Here is a 19,923-nt window from a genome sequence, read left to right as displayed (position 1 = left end):
AACGATCAGAACACTGGTTTGGCTTAGGATAGTTGTAAGATTCATCCAGATAAGAGAAATACCTCCTGATGCTTATCAGTCAAAATGTATTGTGCAGCTATTTTTCATTTTCTCCTTAATGGACCCTTTTGTAGAAGCAGAAAGATAGAATAAGTAGTGGAAAAACACATGATGGTTACATGTGAAAGATGATGATGTGTGAATCTCCTCACTCTGAATCTTCTTTCAGTAAGACATGTTGATTGGTTAAAACGCTGTACTGCAGCTAAAACTGTGCTCACGACCTGGGGTTCAAATCCCAGGTAGCGGCTCAAGGTTGACTCAGCCTTCTATCCTTCCAAGGTCGGTAAAATGAGTACCCAGCTTGCTGGGGGGGGGGCAATGTGTAGCCTGTATAATTAAATTGTAAACCGCCCGGAGAGTGCTTGTAGCGCTATGGGGCGATATATAAGTCCAAAAAAAAAAAAATCCCAATTTTGAAGCTCGTTCAATGGCATAAGAATGAAAACAAAGTATTAAAAAGAAACCAAGCAACACAGTTCAACCGATCACATATTCAGCTCTTCTGCCTCTGTGATCCTGATGAAGAGACATAATGATTTGTGTATAACATGTGTGCAGATCTTATTGCAGTGCAAATCATGATGCCAATCTCTCACTACTGCATGGGGTAGTATAAAAGGTGGTGAAAAAGGGAGTTCCAGGTTCTGTTCTCCCAGCTATTCTTATACAGATCTTCAGCCAAGATCTCATTTGCCATCATTTTCTTTTGGTAGCATGTTGCATTTATTTTAAATCTTTGAAGCTTGTGCTCATTAACACATGCAAAGAAAAAGACATTCCTAGGTTTGAGTAAATTTTTCATGAACAGTATCTTGAGAAATTTTTGAACATAAGAGGATGCTGTGGTATGTTGATGTTGCTTGAAATCTAACATTCTTTTAAAATGGTATTTGTAACAATATGCTCTTGGCATTGGAACTCCATGTTTTATTTTGAAACCTATTGCTTCTGTTAATAAAACAGACTCTCTGTGAGCATCACATTGTGCCACTTTTTACCCACATGTTGTATTATGGTTCTGCCTACCTCTCTGGCACTTGTATGTTACAAGTGATCCTTTAGAGGGTTTTCTGAAAACACTCCTTACTTGTTCCAAATAGGAAAATGACTCATTTCCACAATCCAGTGCTTTCCCCTAGCAGTTACTTTTAAAATGTATGGTACTAATATTATGAATTATACTCATTAGCTTCCCAAGGCAAGTGAAAAATATGATGCACTGGGTTGTGCTGACTTAAATCTTTGCCTCATCCCCTATCTGCCCCTTTCATGCAGAAGACGGAAACATTGAAGTGGCTCTTGTTAGGTGTTCTGTTTCATCTGTGTTTTCTCAGCTGCTTTAGAGCAAAGAAAAGCTCCTGTTTTTATAAAAGCAACAAAGGGGAAACTAGAAGCAGTACAGATTAAATTGCAGAGTTGAGCTTTGGTGAGGAGGGAATATTTGTAAGATCAGTTGGGCTATAGAACAAGCACCCAAGGATGTAATAATACACTTTTCGACTTAGAAAAAAAGTGAGTTTGTAACAAAATGGTTGTCATATAGGGATTTTCACTGAAGGCTGGAACAGGAAAATATTAAAACCATTTGATTATAGCTGCAATATAAAGAATTTTATCTGCATGTTGAAAATAATGTAATTCTGTAGGACCCTATTGTGCTATTTATGCACTTATGGATGAAGCAACTCCCATGGGAGGAGATGTTATGATGACTGTTTAGTAGCTTTTTAGGTTGGGGAAAAAGGTGAGTAAGGGAAGACATTATAGAAGGATATAACATTCTGCCTGGTGTGGAACAAATAGATAAAGAGATGTTCTCTCTCTCTCTCTCTCTCTCTCTCAATATTGAAATTGAGGCTCATGCACTGAAGGTATCTGTTGGGAGATGCAGTGCAAACAAAAAGAAGCAGTTTTCAAAGAGGTAGCTGAGTTAGTCTGGTTCAACATGTTGGCAATCTAAAAGTATGGGGGGAGCAGGAAAGGGGCAAAATAGCTTAGCACATTTAAGATAATATTGACCAGATAGGTGGGATATAAATAGAATGAATGAATGAATGAATGAATGAATGAATGAATGAATAAACAAACAAACAAACAAACAAACAAATAAATAAATAAATAAATAAATAAATAAATAAATAAATAAATAAATAAATAAATAAATAAATAAATAAATAAATAAGATACTATAGCCACAATTGGGGGGAAATACCTTGATTATTTTTTATGTACACATTCCTTTGTAGTTACTTTTATACTCCAAGGTATCTGTTTCCAAATATTTGTGGTTTCGAAATCTGATGTTTTTATAATATTCAAGTTATTTGAGGAACTTTCCTCCTTTTTAAAAAGGTAAATATTTTACATCCCAAATTGATTGTTGGTTTGTTATCAATAAAAGCTAGTTAGTTGATTGTCATATTGTGGATGTATAGTCCTGGAAAAAAATCAAAAGGCAGAGTTTGGTAGGATGATATGGCGTGCTGTTATCTAGTTTAGGAAGAGTACATGAATTGCTACAGTTAGTTTAAAAAACCCATCAAAGTATCATTTAAAGGCCTTTTCTGTTTGTCTACAGCTTTCACATAGGAATGCTCCCGTGCTTGCTTACTCCATTGCAGGAGAGGTTGCCCCAGGAGATTCTCAACAGCAGTTTCATTGTTTCAACTGATATCTAACAAAAACAAGACTCTTTTGCATTCCAGAATTGTTTTCTGGTGTGACAACATAATTAAAGTATGATATGTGTTTTCAGTTTTGTAGACAAAGGGTATTTTTGGACTACAGAGTAGCTTCACAGGGAAATTGTTTTTATCTGATAAAGCAATGGAGTATTCCATGCCAGAGCGTTTTCTTCAACAGGAAACAGGCTATCTGCTTAATCCTTCCTAAGTAATAATGACGGAAATAATCAAATCAATAGCTTTACCCTGTCCTTCTCAGGCTGAATTGTGTGGTTTATGGATTTGTATTCTTAGCTTTTACTTAATTAATAGCAAAAGGAATGTGGAAGGGAATCTATAATGGGCTTAAATGGTTCAGCGCATGCTTGTATATTTTCTTTTTGAAAGGCTTTCATAGAGATTTTTTTGTTAGTGTAGTTTGCTTATAAATCATATTTATTCCTGGATGGCTGCATTTTCTGAAATTGCCTATTGGAATAACAGTGTTTAAGGTGGTCATACATGTGAATGTGGGAAGACTTAATCGCAAGAACCATTCTACTGAGGCAAACAATACATATCTTTTGGTCTCCACTTTGGGCTGCTAGTTTTAAGGGAACAAATAGATGCACTTCCATAGAATTAAAATTATTTTTTTTAAAGTTGTTACATTTTTCTTAATCTGTTTCCTAGGCCCGAAGAAAGTAACTGCCATTCTAAAATGCAAAAATTGAAATCTGCTTGAAAATATGGAAAACACACAGATTTGTAGCCTTGAAAAATGTGATTTTGATAGCAGTTTCACACTGAAGATGCTCAGACTTAGACTTTGAGAAGTGCTCTGCGAAGGATGCCATCCTGTCACATTTTGTGATTCATTGTAGTAGTTGCTAAGTTATATATAGCATTTTAGTAGTTGCTTCTATACAGTCATATGGGTTGTGCTATTTCTGTGTACTTTGAAGAAAGCAATTTATAATTATAATAATAAAACATTAAACTACTTTGAACTATTACTCTCAATTTTGTTTTTTAGAACTTCTTCCAATTTCTCAGACATATCTAGTGAACATTTTTCTTTACATTTAACATAGGTAGAGACAGCCCATATTGCACCAGTTATGCAAGCTAGCCATCTGTTTCAAAGCAAATGATTCACAATGCTGGAGCTTAGCCTTTTTAAGCCCTCTCATCTCAAGACCCCATTACCTTGTATTGGATCAGAAGTTTGCTGAATTTAATGACTGTAATATCACAAATTTGATGAGAGACATGAGCATAGAAAGAAACTGTATTCTGTACTTACAGACCTATTGTTCTAAGAGTAGCTTTCCTGATCAGGATGATAACATGCTGACTTGGTCAGCAAAAGCAAATGTCTTCCATTCCTCCCTGCCAGTTTGAAAGTAAGGTGGACAGGGTATAAAAATTCTTTGGGTAGCCCTGAGTGTAGTAACCCCTTTGCTCTGAGAGGGAGGACTGGTCATCCATTAAGTGTGACATGTCAACAGACCATACCCAGTTGGACTATGTGGGGCTCCCTAACATGTAAGAGTGCATTATACAACACATATTGATGTGTTGTATAATTTTGTTTCTGTATTAACCATTTATACACTAAATCTTCTAAGGCAACAGTGGCTTCTTGACTGAATCAGGACTTGAAGTATGCTCAGTGGGGTTCTGGCTGATGCAAAACCAACAGTTAGCACATAACTCTCCTTGCAATTGATTTGAACTACTACTGTTATCATTACCTCTGTGGTTCTTGTTTTGTTGGAAATATCGGCATCCGTATTCTACTGTATGTGTATATCATTCCATGATTTATTGTTTTATTCTTTGTCATGAAAGCACTCAAGCTTTGAAGAATGGGATAGAAATATTTTAAATAAATAAGCCAGTAGCCGTATCTACTTTCTCTGTTCTGGGATTCTGACCTACTGTGTTAGCACTAGTCTTTTCCATTCTTTTTATTACCATGCTTGTCTCATGTACTAAATTTAAAAAAACAAAACAAAGAGTTGTTAAAAACTTCTGTCCTTATTTTCCTTTCTATTTGTTCTGGCTTTTCATATGGCAATCTCCAGGATCTTTTAGAGAACCAGAGCTTAGAATCAAAAACAGGTTGGATATCTTTAGTGGGCACTATCAAATTCTGCTTTTTCAAAAATTTACTTATCTTATTTCTTTTTTTAGAATGTTCTTTTTAAAAAGTAAAATGCTAATACTGTTTTTCAAAAGTTAGCTTATTGCTTTTAAGAAACACACTCTTGCGTTGCATACATAGCACTCATTCCTCTTGTTAATTTGTATGCGCTAGATGACAACAAAAATAAAATTTGAGAGTAGTATTTATATCCCCACAAGGGAGATAGACCTTGTGGATAGAAAAATACCCTAGATTTATGAAGTCAATATTGACTCAGTAGTAGCTTGATTCAGATACCATGTTTTCATTCATTTTGCTCTCTTTTAGCAGTTTGTTACAAAGTATTAAGAAATAGTGGAGTTCCTAGAAAACGAAAATGCTGTGTGTTTTTCTCATGTTTTTTCTTCAGTTTTTACCTAAAATAGGCAGATTTTTTTACCATAGTAAAACCTGATTGGCATATATACACACAATAATAGTTCTGACAGGACTGTGAAGGCTTACTGCCTCAGGACAATGTAATAAATATGAACTTCAGTGTTTTGTTTTCCATTTTGAAACTGGATTATTTCCTGCAAATGCAGGTGGAGGACCAACCGCCTGCAGCACCCTTACTTGCCTGCAAGAATCCAGTTTCATATGTTCATTGCAGCTAGCTGGTATGCAAAAGAGCTACTTTTTTGGTAAATGTCCCTCAGTAATGTGAATGTTTAGATAGCTTGTGAGCAATTAATCAAGTGCCCCTTTCGGAAAAATGCTAATGAGCTGCCCTGAACTAAGGCCATTTTTTCAAATGGTCTTTGTTATTTCAAAGCAACTCACCTTTGAATAGGCAAGGCAGTGACCCAGTGAAGGGTTTGTATTCTGTTTCTTTTTTTAAGGACTCTTTGAGACTGGTTAGTGTACTCAAAATAGATTTTGTGTAGTAGTGGTTTGACTAGGTGCTTCAAAGAGTGGTAATAAAAAATAAATTAGGGATCACTCGTCTCCTTGCTTTAAACACATGCAGTTCTTTTAGTGAAGTTGTTTAGCTGTTTTCTCCCTAGTTCTTTGGAAATTTGGAATCAGCTACTCTCATCTTGGTGTGACCATGATAGCTGAAGATGATGAGAGTTGTAGTTCAGCACCAATCTGGCCAATACTGTTTTAAATCAACATTTGCAAACACACACCATACAGATATACTGAGCTGGCACTTAGATTACTTCTGGTGTGGCTATTCCACTGGATTCACAGTACTATTTTTTATGACTGTATCAAGTTCTGTAGCTAAGAATGACTCTCCAAAAAGTTGGTTTAGAATAATGCCACCTGTAATTCCTCAACTAAGTAGATTCAGGAAGGGCTTCTTTAGCAATGCACTTCTAACTACCACTTTCAGATTCAATAGTATATTACATCCTTTATGAGTTCATGATCACCAGCAAGAGTATACCAATTTTACCTAGTTAATTACTCTTTCCAAGGTAGAAAAAATGGAGCATGTTGAGTCATTCAAGAATTTAGCCTACTGTCTACATCTTTGGATTTCAGTACCTCTGTTGTTCTCTTTAATACAAGTATATAACCCATATTGGAACAGATAGGAATGGTTGAATCTCCAAATACAAGAAAGTGGCATATAAATCCAAACTGGTGGAGTAAAGAAATCTAAGATGCAGCATGATAGGTTTTGTTTGCACATTTTGTTTGTATGTTCATTCATATGTTTATGTGTATGTATACGTGATATATATTTTATAGCAGATGCTATAAAAGGGTCATGATGTGGTGAGTATGTGATAGATTAAGTAAGAAGATAGTCTTTTAAATTTTCCTTGGTTGTTGTGTGTCTTGCTATGTTACGTTTTAGTCATAATAAATGTTAAGTAGACAATTTCTTGTTTCTGTTAAATTCCATTGCTGCTGCTTCTTCTTGTCTAAACAGCTAAAAAATCTGAGTTTGGAAGAGCTGCAGATGAGGTTAAAAGCATTGGATCCTATGATGGAAAGAGAAATTGAAGAGCTTCGTCAAAGATATACCGCAAAGAGGCAACCTATTCTTGATGCAATGGATGCAAAAAAACGAAGGCAACAGAACTTCTGATATTACTTCTTCACATGCTGCTGCAAGTCATTATGGACTCTGGTAAAAACTGTACATAACTACAAGTCTTGAAAAGTAGCAACTCTGAATATCACAACAGCTAAAGCTAAAATACTAGAAGATAGCAAATTTATGTTCTACAACCGAAGTGAAAAACTGTCCTATTTTTCATGTTTCAATAATGAGACGTTTCACATTCCACTTCCAGATCCCTTGTCAGCTGTGTTTCAGCAATGCTGTGTCTTGTACAATAAGAAGTAGTAACTGGTCCTTGATAAGACCTAAAGCTATTTCCTAATTGCTCAATAAAGCTGGGCCTTAAATTTCACGCACATTTAAAGGCATATTTATTGTATATGCTTAGGTGATCTTATTTATTTTTATGCTTTTGCTTCTTAAGTATAAATGATGCATGCATATACTAATAGTGGAAGTTAGGGTGGAGTAAGCAAAATGTGTATGTCACACTCTAAAGAGAAGTCACACTCTAAACAGAAGTTACTACTATATTGAAACCTGACTCAGGTAAAGAGTGTTCACTCTAGTGGGCTTGTATGCACCCAATTAAGTCTAATGGGATTTATTTTAGAAGCAAGAACTGAAGTGTGGTTTTATGCACTGTTCTGGGCTTGTGGTTTGCTGGCTACCCTGGAGAAATACTCATATAGAAAAAGACATTAGCTTAAGCTTCTGTCTTTGAAATGAATAAACTGAAATGAACCTTAAACCATGTTCATTTATGGCCAGGTGATTTTCGTATGTCATGTTTCCCCTTGGGTTTTTAGCTCAACCTTTCCCTTCTGCTGAGTAGATGAGGAGACAAGTGCCTATATTTCTTTCTCTTCCTACCCTACTTTATATGCAGGAGAAATGCAGTTCACTACCCTTCAGTTCATATTTCTGTTCACCACTGTTTTCCATCTATAATAGAGATCCTTAAACCCTCCAGATGATGTAGGATTCTCCCTACTCCTGTTATCCCTGACTGTTTGACATGTGGATTGATAACATCTGGAAGGCTGCAGGTTCCCGACCCTTCATCTGTATTCACCTATTTAAGTATTCCTCTTGGCTCCTTGCTTGCATCAATAAGCCAGCTTGAATTGTTTTTGCTTATTTTTTCAGTTATCCTACCCATTTTCTTTTATCCTCATATTGGAATTTCTAAACATTTTTGTTGTTTATAAACACCAAGAAACACTAATTGAAAAGCCAGAGATAATTACTCTTCTGATCTACAGTACAAGCATATACTGGTATCCTCTGCTGTAGTTTGCCATTTAGAAAAATATTCCCTTAAACGCCAAGGGCATTTAAAAAAATACATCATGCCTCTGTATTTAAAATGCATTTGCATTTTGCTACTTTTACAAGGAAAACACTGTCACCTAACTGCATTGTGAGTGATCATTAAGCCAAGCTTAATAATGTTCCCCCAAAAAACTCTGAGCATTACAATTCTCTTTTAATGTCCATAGTGGCATACCTTTCAGTCGTATTTTTATAGGGAAATATGACTACAAGAGAAATAGGCTTAATCTTCTGAGAAATAATGTATTAAGATACTAATACATTATACATATATTAGCAAGCTAGCCTTAATTATAGCAGGGTACATGTGACAGGAAGGAGCAAAGGTAATACCTATAACCTTTAGACAGCCTGTTATTCCCATGCTAAATAGGCTGGCTACTGGAAAAGTTATTCCAACACTATTGTTTAGGGCTTTCTTTTCATTTGCTTGCTTATTTGTAGGTTTGGATGGTTTTTTTGGAAATTGACAGTCTCAGTGGATTTGCCATCATATGCTTGCAAGGGCTTTTCAGCCCTTAATCTGTGCTTGTTTCCAATAACTGAAAGTATCCTTTTATAGAGTCCTTATTTTTCCTCTTGCTGCCAAACAACATGTGTGTGGTGTTCTTATAACATCTAAAATGTCTTAATATATTTACATGTACACAGGCATAATAAGGATCTTCATAATAACCCTTAAGAATATATTATTCTCTGAAGGGTCCTGGATTTTACCAGACATTCCATCTCTTTTTAAAGTCTACTGCCATCATTGTAAAACATTGACACCACACACTGCAAACTGTAAAGCCACACAACACAGTGTGAAAAGCCTTAAAACAGACAATGATTGCTGTAATGGGACTGTTCCCTTATTTTTCAGCTGGGCAGGATCGTTATCACGTGTTATCTTTATGTATACATGTGTATGCACATGTTTCAGAATGGTGATGTTAAACCATTTTTTCCTGATCTTTTATAACTTTCAGTAAAAACTCTTTCAAATCCTAAACTGTGTATAAAAGTGATGGGAAAAAATGTCCTTGCAAACCTTGTCAAAGCTGTACTGTTTTGCTCCTGGTCGTTCCACTATCTTTCATCACATCAAAGTTATTGTGATGTACTGTGAAACTAGTAGTTCATTTTATTGTACATCTGACATCTGAAATGTTTTGCTAATTAACAGATGGATATATTGGTAATTATAGGTACTTATGAGGTGACCTATGAAACCTTCCGATTGCTATGCTTTGAGATAAGCTACAACATAGAATGAAAAAATCATTCTTACTGTATTATAGGCAGTTTAGAAGGGCCCACAGTTTTTCAAAGCAGAACCAAGGTCTTAAGTTTCCTTTAACAAAAAACGTAAATTTTGAAGCTACAACTTTTCAAAATCTGTACTTCAACCTTGTCTTTTCATGGTGTGCCTTAAGCATAATTATCTTTGACCAATCAGACATTCTTTGACTTCCTCTTTTGGTGTTGCTTTGATTATTGTTACACAGAGCTAGCTAGAAAGACAATATGAAAGTCAGCTGTCAGGCTAAAATCTCGAACATCTGGAAATGTCTCTATTCAGATACTGGCATAGTTCAGATATATAAGTTACAGCTGAATAAGCTGAGATATGCACAAGCCTTGGGACTGTGCACTCTGTCCTCATGTTGCCCATACCTTCATTCTTGCCAAGATTAACCCAGGAAGTCTTCAATTAACAGTAGTTTTCCATTATATTTGAGCTATGATTCCCAGGTCTGGAACAAGCCAATAACTTAAACCACCTGGTACAGGGATTGCCATGTCTCTTTATGCCTCTACTCCCAGCCCAAAGTGGAGCTATATGCATCAGCACAAAGCAACACTGTAAGATCTTTGCCTACATGGCCTAAAGTGAAGCCTGATACCTCAAGCTGATGGGATAAATGTGATACCTCCATCTTGAGGCATTTCTTTAACATAGATCTTGCAATGGCAACAACTGTTCAGGATAGTATTTAGCATTTACTGCTTCCCCCCACCCACAACTCTGTAGCGCTCAGCCTGATAAAATCTCCTGCTGGAACACTCACCTGTTTTAAATATTTTAGTAGTCCAGTAAAGGTATTACTCAGCTTTGTTTTGGATTTTGTACAAGACCTCACAACCTTTTTCTTTTCCATTCTAGGAATCATGTTTACAGAACCTAGCTTGTTCTGTATCTAATGGGTTTGGATGTAATAGGAAGCTATGACTGTCTGTGGTTGACCCAGATTTCTCACGTTAACTGCAGCCTGCAAAGCTGAGAAGGGGTACCATAAGGTGGACTTCATTGGCACAAGATTTGTGTCTATCTCATCTTATAAAAGCCAGCATATATATGTCTAAATCAGGCCATTTGGTCTTATGATGGCATTTGTCAGCCAAAAAGATAAAAATGAACTAAACTACATTTCTCCATTTAACATTTTATTCAGTGCAGTATGAAGTGAAATAAAATTAAGCTAAAAGTAGAACTGAAAATTATTCGTCTCTGAAGTTCTACTCCGCCCATAAATAATTTATAGTTTATTCACTGTTTATAGGATCAGGTAACAAATCACATTCAAGAAATGAAAGACAGGGGTAGGATATATGCATAATTGGCTTTTTTAATCATTCTTTCATATTTATGAGCATTTACTGAAACATACACAATTTGTGTGCATAACCACTTTTATCTCCAATGAAGGCATACGTCTTGTGTAAAGTATTTATTTTACTAAAACTTGCAATAAATTCCATGGAGTTGACAATTAACCTTAGTGAAATTTTAACCTAGCTTGGTTTATGGTTTGTTTCCTGTCTTGTACATAAAATTTTAAAGTACAGCTTCCCCAAACTCTGAAAAATAATTGTTTGTTACCAAACATTTTGAATAAAACATATTTTCCATCAGTGTCTGATGTTATAATATTTTTGCTCAAGCTTTCTTAAGCTGCAGTCCTAAACACTCATTAGAGAATGTTCCCTTGAACTTGGAAAGATTTAGTTTTGAGTAAACACACTTAAACTTGTGGTTAGGCTACAATTTTAAGCATACTTACTTGGGAGTAAATTCCATTCAGATTGAGAGGAATTTAATTCCACATGTGCACATCTTAGAACTTGCCAGCTTTTATTCAGAAGGTTGTTTGCTTTAATGTTAAGCCTTGTATTAGACTTTTCTCCAGTAGACACCAAGGGAAGGCATGTTTAGTCTGCTGTTCTGAAAATAAGATTGAAAGTTCAGTCCCAGAAGCTGTTTAAAAATAACAGATTGTGAGCTCAGAGTATGGATTATTTTTAGGATCTTATTAGTAGACTAGCCTGGAGCCAGAATTTTTACTTGTATGCAGAGAAATTTAAAAGAAGAATCATTTTATTGGAAGAAAATTATTTTACCTGCTATCTTAATTCTTTAAGAACCACCCTTTTTTGAGAGAGAGAGCTTGGAATATTCTTTTATTCATAATCTTAGTCCTCCAGGACTTGGAAAGGTAATTTTTTTGGGACTGCAACTGCTGGGATCCCTTAGCTATCGTGGAAGTTGTTGTCCAAAAAAGTGACTTTTCCAAGCTCTGCATTCCTCAACAATCTCCATATGCACCCAACTCATAAGTGGCGAGCGTGCAGAGGGACTGTGGCCTGCTGCTGAATGTCCAAACACTCTCAGTGGTTTGGAAAGTTGAAGGGAGTGAAATTATGATGGGGAGAAGTGTGGGAATGATTATTTCCCAGACACCCTCGTGGCAATGAGGAAGGTTCCAAGTCATCTGAGGAGCGTTAGTGAAGGTGCAGGCTGGTGGGATGTATAAACCTCATCTTCTCATGTTGGATTTTGGGAGAGAGGTCTGTGTGTCTCTTGTGTCTGAGTCTATCACAGAAAGGCTATGGAGTCCTGCTCTGAGCATGCCCGCAGCTATCCCTGGTCCTGTCTTCCGGTGCATGCAATTCCTGACTCAAAGTTAGATGTATTCCACAGCAGCACAAAAGTTGGCCACCCCAGACTTTTGCCACTGACATTGTGCTATTTTCATTTTTTCCATGCGAAGTGCATTTCTAGACAGGTCAACTTTGGGACAGATGCCAAACTCAAAGTTTTAGGAGTGCTTTGTTGATCATCTAGTAGGCTGGAAAAGCCAACTGTGTCAGATGAGAAGAATATTTAGAGCTCTCTTTGCTCAGGTAATATCCTTGACTTAGAATATTTGTTTCCAGAATGTTGGAAGACTGGTTGTGCACTCTAATGTGTTTTTCATAACGTGTGTGATTGCATAGGGTTGCACAGGAGGACAGATGCATGAAAGTGAGCAGTCAGGAGCAAGGCCCTGTTCACATAAAATGTGTAAACAACAGAGCCGCAGCTGCCTGTCTTCCCATTCATTTGCCACATTCACAAGTCATTCAGAAGTATGATGGAGAATCTACCAAATTGAATTTTGCTGTTTAAAATTCCTTGCACTGTAATTTATCTAATCCATTCATAAAGGAAACATCTAATGAGCACATGAATTCAGCCTAACATCAGAAATACATCTTGTAACCAATACTAATGTTGAGTCAAAAGGACCTGAAATAGCCCATACAAAATCAAAAACCATGGAGAATAGAATGTTCTGTTTCACAAGGATATTTGAAACTATGAATATATTCATATTATTTTGTGCATTATTCGCATACAGCATATTCAGGCATAATGAACAGTTCAGAAAGATGTTCATTCAACCTGTTGATTTGGGCCCTATGAATAAAAAAATTCACATGGACAAAATAGCTGTGGGAGATCAGACTGAAGATCCATTTGAAACTATGCTGGTAAATTCATACTGAGTGTATTAACTGTAACTCTGCCTTTCTTCAGTGGGGCCTCAAAGATTTTGTACATTAAATTCCCAAGTACTCTCTCATTCATACACTGATCAGACCCAAATCTTTTTAGCAGCAGCAAGGCTACAGTGTCAGATACCTTTAGGACACAGGTAGGGTGTCTTCCTTTGTAATTTGTACATACCACCTGGCAGTCAGAAATCCTTCCTCTGCATGGAGATGAAGCTTCCAGTTTAATCCACCGTGGCTGGTCACCCATAAGTAGATAGAAGCAAGAGCTGAAAAAACAATGTCCAGAAAACAGCAGTTTAGTCTTTCCATAGATAATACATCTTATAAAACCATGGGGTGATCAAGAATTGTAAGCAAAACGGGCACAATTTAGAAACTAAATGAACAAAAAGTTAATTCCATTTAAGCTTTATATGACTTTTTGAGGTGGTGCCCATTTTGATAATAAATTTCAGCTAAGTGTGATCATGCAGGAGAACGGATGCAGGAGAACGGGCTGAGGCTGAACCCGGACAAGACGGAGGTCTTGAGGGTGGGTGCCCCCTCTGTTGGCAGCTTGGGTGACTCCCTCTCGTTTGGGGGGGTGACTCTTGCCGCAAAGAGTGGGGTTCGCAGTCTGGGGATCCACCTGGACCCGGCGCTCTCCATGGAGACTCAGGTGGCGTCCGTGGTCCGCACCGCCTTTTTTCATCTCTGGCGGATAGCCCGGCTGCGACCCTATCTCGATGTGGGGGCGCTCACCACCCTGGTCCATGCGCTCGTAATCTCAAGATTAGACCACTGTAACATGCTCTACATGGGGCTACCTTTGAGGCTGACGCGGAAACTCCAAGTGGTGCAGAATGCGGCGGCCAGACTCCTAAGTGGAGCTCGAAGATACCATCACATTTCTCCTATTTTGGCCGCGCTGCATTGGCTGCCCATTCGGTTCCGCGTTGACTTCAAAGTTTTGACACTTACGTTTAAAGCCCTAAACGGTTTAGGGCCTCGATATTTGGCGGAACGCTTACTCCCACCCAGTTCTACCCGTGTCACCCGAGCGAGTCAGGAGGTGAGCCTGAGGAGTCTGACGCGAGGGAGGCCCGGAAGGAAAAAACAAAAAACCGGGCCTTCTCGGCGGTGGCTCCTCGCCTCTGGAACAACTTACCTCCTGACATTCGCGCAGCTCCCTCGCTTGGTATTTTCAAGAAACAACTGAAAACATGGATGTTCAGGCAGGCCTTCCCCCTTTCCACCTAATACCTAATTATTCTTTTTCTGTTATAATATATCCTGTTTCTCGCCATCTCTGGGAAAAATGTTTATTCTATCTTTTAATTTATGTAAATTATTATTTGTGATGAGGTTTGTTATATGTTTATTTTTTAAGTGTATGTTGTAAGCCGCCTAGAGTGGTCACAATTGACTAGATAGGCGGGGTATAAATGAAATAAATAAATAAACAAACAAACAAACAAATAAATGCAGTGTTCAAACCCGCATATTTGAAATTTAGGTGCATGCCTTATTGAAACAGAGGAATAGATACAGTTCTTTTTTGTGTACTGCTAGGATTGTATGCTACAACATACATCTATAGTATATGCCTTAAAAAAGAATTTGGAAACTCATTAGAAGGCATAGTAGATTCTCCTGTCTGAATATGAAACAAAATAGTTCAGAGTATCTGTTCTAAAGCAACCACCATGCAAAGCAAAATAACCGTGTTGAATTTTCAAATACTGTCTGAACTAAACAATTACTTTACAATTTACTGTTAAAATTGTATCTCAAAAGTCATAAGCAGGTTGAATGCTTTAAATCTATTTTGTTTGCTTCCTTTCTTGAAAGGATGCATATTTAAATGTACAATTATTATCTGGATTAAACAAGCAATGAGAAGAGCCAGCTTGCGAGTAGTTTGGGCCAAGCCGTGCAGTCCCTGAGCATCCCCAGCAGAAGTGCATAGTGAACTACTTCTGAGTACTCTGTACCTAGGAAATCCTGAAAAGGGTTGTCAGAAGTTGGAATCGAAGGCACACAATTATAATTATACTAAAGATATTATATAACATCGTAGCTGTTGGTGAGAATCTAGATTAAATCATCTGTAAAATAAATGGCTCTGCTCATCCATGGAATTTACCAAGATCCAATGCATACCTTTTGCTGGAAGAACAGAGCCAGTAGATTATCTTTGCTGCCTCTCCCTTCCTCTGCCTTACCTCTTGTGGTGCATCCACCCAGCCCTTCAGAATGGGGAAGGAGACCTCTGTTGCCTTGCTGCCTTCCTCTAATATGAGCAAAACTCAGCTAAGCTCGGTTTTGTGTGACTCCTGTGACTTCTATGGAAACCTGTTATTTATGCCCATCAGCCTAACTCCAGTAAGGTAAATTTCAGCAGCTGCTTGCCACCAATTAACAAATCAGTGCTTGTTTTTCTTGCCACACAACAGTTGCATGACTGGGTGTGTGGCAATAAATACAAATTGCTCTGCTAAAAGAGCATAATAGAATTCTGGGCAGTATTTTTGTTTTTGAAGCTTCAGAGCCTGCATTTTCTGCACTGTGATAGTTTCTGACTCTGTTATAATAATCATGTGCCGTAGAGTCAATATTTATTTATGACGCCCCTTTTCAGCGTTTTCCAGGTTAAGAATAAGAAGTGGTTTATCATTCCTTCTTCTGGGGCCACCCTGGAACTGTACAGCTTTCCCAAGATGACACAGGTTGGTTCTACTTGCAGGAGGCATAGTGGGGAATTGAACTCCCAACCTTTGGCTCCACAGCAGAGTCCTAAACCACTATTATTTCTCTCTTTTCTCCAAATACAAAATATTGTCAGGATCTATCTGCATGCCACTTAACAGTTTGGAAACATTAGCAGTACTATGTTAACTCTTTAAGAATTGTAATTTGTTAATGTCAAAGGGTTGAAATACCTCTATAGATGTAAGTCATTCCCTTTGTTATTGATGCATTATTAATATGTTACTTTTTAACTTTTAAAAATCAGTTATATTTACTGAATATAGTTAGAAGGAGCCACGGCCCCAAATTTATTCCCTTTCTTAATTGCTACCCAAGAATTAACAGTGTTGATGCTTGGTGTCTAAAATAACAATTTATCAAAATGAAACAAACATATTTTTATGAAGTAATGCTTCCCTTATTAGTTTAATGTTGACAATCAGTTGCCAAGCTCTGTCAGTTTTTTAAAGAATGCAAATGGTATTTTGGAGCATTACACCTCCCTGTGTAAGCCTTCTCAGTGATGGAAGCCAATCATCTCAGCTCCTTTGCTTCCACTGGCATGCCTGGTGAGGATATAAAAGAGGACCTCTTTAATGGTTGCTCCCTTTTCCTTCAGGCAAGCTTTTGACAAGTGAATGGACTATACAGAAAGGAACTTTTAATGGGAGGTGTTACCTTTTTAAAGTTCTTTTTATGTGTTCTAAAATGTTTTGTATTTTTGAGGTGGTCTTTTAATATTTTTAGTATATGTTTAACATGCATTGTAATAATTAACTTATCTTTCCAAAATCATTTGGCAAACCAGTTTGGACCCCTGGATTGCGAGAAAGGCAGTACAGTATATAGATAGAATTAGTTAAAAATAGCAACAAAAAGCTATTCATTACTGACATAGTACTTCAAATTATCAGGGTTCTACAACTACCTTCATTGTTTTGGGCCTTCTTTTCATGAAGATTGACAGAAAAATTGACAAAATTTAAACCGGCAGTGTAGTGGGCCTAGATCCTAGCACTGTGGAAACAGTTTCTCAAGCCAATGTTGTCCCAAAGATATCACACTAGCATATGTTCAGTGAAGGCAATAGTATCTTGGATGAATTACCACCTTCAGGTCCCCCAGTAGTGCAAAGAAATATACATACTACACTTAAACATCTGCATAGAAATCAAAGAAGTTAAGATCCTAATGGAACCTCCTGGGTCAGAAAAAAGGCCTGTTAGAACCAATATTTTTTACTCAGTTTGGGTCAAACAAAAATGGCACACTTGGCACATACGTATTTAGAAGTGGTGATTTTTCAAGTGGTGAATAACATCTGTGCTTTATCCCACCTTCATATCTTGCATTTAGCCATGCTTTGTTTAGTGAGTGGTCATTCTATGAGGAACTCTTGTCACGAGAGGGGAAGTGTGTTAACAGCAGGGGAAACATGTTCCCCTTAAAATCCCACAGTGTTGCAACAGCGGCCTTTATCAAACCAACAAGCAGGAGGAGAATGGAAGAGTATCCTCATTTCCCCACTAATCGGCATAGAAGGATGTTGTCTTTTATAATAATAAAAAGAAATCTTGTGCTATCACGTCATGACAAAGCTAGTTTTCTTTGACTGTTTTATCTTCCATCGAGATTGTCTTTGTCTCTTATTCGCTGTCTTCCTGAAGAACAGAGTGGGATGAATACTAATATTGGAGGAACAGCGTCTTCTCTGTTTTAATAATATTTTTCCAGGCCTGGTATTACTGTTTTTCATTAACCTGCTTCCTGACTTTTGAAGGAAAAATGCTCTTAAGAAAATGTCTGCATTTGACATACTGTGTATTAGATATCCGCTTCTTTTTCAGTTTCTATAGCCTTAACTGCCTGTATTCACCTTATGCTTCATTAAATTGGACTCACTGATACAAAGAACAGCTTGGAATAAAGAAAGGAAAGGTCATGGAAATGCTTCTGATATCAAGGTTCTTGCAAAAGAGAAGGGAAAAAATACTTGGTAATCTGTTACATCAGCTGTTTCACTTTGTATTTCAGCCTAGCCAAATACCCCAGTGGTTACTAAAAGCAGGTAATACCTGTGGAAAGATTAGATTATCTTTTTCCTACATTGGCATTATCAGGCATTTTTAAACCCTCCGGCTTAGCTTCAGTTCAAGTCCTTGTCAATATCTTTTGATCTCCTGCAGCCTTGTGTTTGTATTTTTTTAAAAAATACAAATGCTTTCATTGGTGAGTTGTAAATCCTATAGCTAAAGGGATGGATAACAGTATTCTGTTGCTTTTTATACATGTCCACATATTTGCAGTACATCTTACTTCATTATACTTGTATATTGTTTTATGTATATGTATTTTGGATATCTACCTGCCTGCCTGCCTGCCTGCCTGCCTGCCTGCCTGCCTGCCTGCCTGCCTGCCTGCCTGTCTGTCTGTCTGTCTGTCTGTCTATCTATCTATCTATCTATCTATCTATCTATCTATCTATCTATCTATCTATCTATCTATCTATCTATCTATCTATCTATCTATCTATCTATCTATCTACTTCACTAACTTTTTTTCTCAGAGTGTAGGGTGGGCAGTCTTTCTTCTGGGCATGGGGCCTGGAGTCTTGAAAGTAACCTTCCAAGAGGGGCAGTGGTAGTGGACATATCTGAAAACTAGTGGTGCACTAGTCTGGTATCAAAAATCCAGAGCTTGCAAAAATTACTTTTTGACTACAGTTCTCAGAGTCTCCAAACTGCATGAAGGAATGGATCCTTCTTGTAAAGACCTAAGCTGATCACTTGTAGAGAGCTTTCACCGCGGCAGAGCAGTGACGGTTGTCCTCTGCAGATTTACTACCCTGAAATTTATTTATTTATTTATTTGATTTTTATTCTGCTTTTCTCCCTTCATGAGGACCCAAGGAGGTGTACAAAATTTTAAAATCAACAATTAATTAAAAGAACCCAATTAATATTTAAAATAATAATGTACAGATATTTAAAAACATTACGCAAAACTATAAATCCAATCTTAAAAGTATTCGCCATCTCAACTGCCTGCTGACTACCCCAAAGCCTCTTAGAAGATAATATGTTTCCAGCTGCTACCAGAAGGACCATCGACAGAGGTTCAGAATGTGGGGACAGTCACAGAAAAACTCATTACTTGAGTTCTCATCAGACATGCTGAGAGACCGAGATAAGGCCATCCCTGAGGATGCTACTACACGTGTCCACTTGGACTTGCAGTATCTGCCCATCAGCCCACACCTGAGCCATGAAGAGTTTTAAAGGTAGGGATCAGCACTTTGAATAAGAAACAAGCTGGCAGCCAGTGAAGTTGTTTTCAAGGTGGGGGGAGAAGCACATGATCCCAGGAAACAACCTTAGTCAGCAGTCTGGCTACAGCATTGGAATTTCTCAGCCATCTTCAGAGGCAGCCCCATGAAGAGTGTGTTGCATCAAACAGGAGGAGGCAGGCCTCTCAAGGAACTAGTGCAGCTGGCTCACTAGTTTAAATTGTGCAAAAAACACTTCTGGCCACTCTCAAGCCCTGTGCATCCAGGCTCTGAGAGGAATCTACAAGTACACACAAGTGACACATCTGTTTTCAGAAATAGTGTAACTCTGCCCAGCTGAAGTTGAATCCCTGTTCCCCAGTCTGCCTTCTGAGTGAGCAGGAGCATTTTTATCTTGCCTGCATTATGTTTCAATTTGTTCCCCCACATCTAGTCCCATTACCAACCCCAGGCACTGGTTTAGGACAGAGACGGTTTCCTTCAATTAAGATGGAAGATAAGTGTCATCAGCATACTGGTGACACTGAACCCCAAAAGTCTAGACAGCCTCTCCCAGCAGTTTCATATAAATGTTGAATAGCACATGGGATCTACTCAAACCCTGAGAGATCCCACAGACCAACAACCAAGATAGTGAACAACTCTCCCCCAAGCCCCTAGCCCTCCAGGAAGGCCTAGAGGGAAGGACTGGAGCTGCTATTCTGTCCCGAGACCCCACTTTCAGATACAGATGCTCATATCCAGCTGACTGTAGAACAGGACACCTGGTAAGGGGAATGGAATCATAACAGACCAGTGTAAGTCTCTGTCT

The 19,923-nt window shown here is 37.8% G+C and overlaps 1 protein-coding gene across 1 annotated transcript in view; it reads left to right on the top strand.

Moving 5' to 3' along the window:
* The window catches only part of STK3 (serine/threonine kinase 3), a 165,278-nt gene extending 154,105 nt beyond the window's left edge, over positions 1 to 11,173 (top strand). Inside the window, exon 11 of the mRNA XM_020785274.3 lies at positions 6,806 to 11,173. Within this exon, the coding sequence (XP_020640933.1) occupies positions 6,806 to 6,964 (159 nt within the window). The 3' untranslated portion in view covers positions 6,965 to 11,173. The remainder of the gene's footprint in view (positions 1 to 6,805) is intronic.
* The last annotated feature ends 8,750 nt before the right edge of the window (positions 11,174 to 19,923 follow it).

The sequence above is a fragment of the Pogona vitticeps genome, chromosome 4 (genome assembly GCF_051106095.1).
Source record: "Pogona vitticeps strain Pit_001003342236 chromosome 4, PviZW2.1, whole genome shotgun sequence".
NCBI lineage: Eukaryota > Metazoa > Chordata > Lepidosauria > Squamata > Agamidae > Pogona > Pogona vitticeps.
Note: the sequence above shows the minus strand (reverse complement) of the source record. Positions and strands in the feature narration are given on the sequence as shown.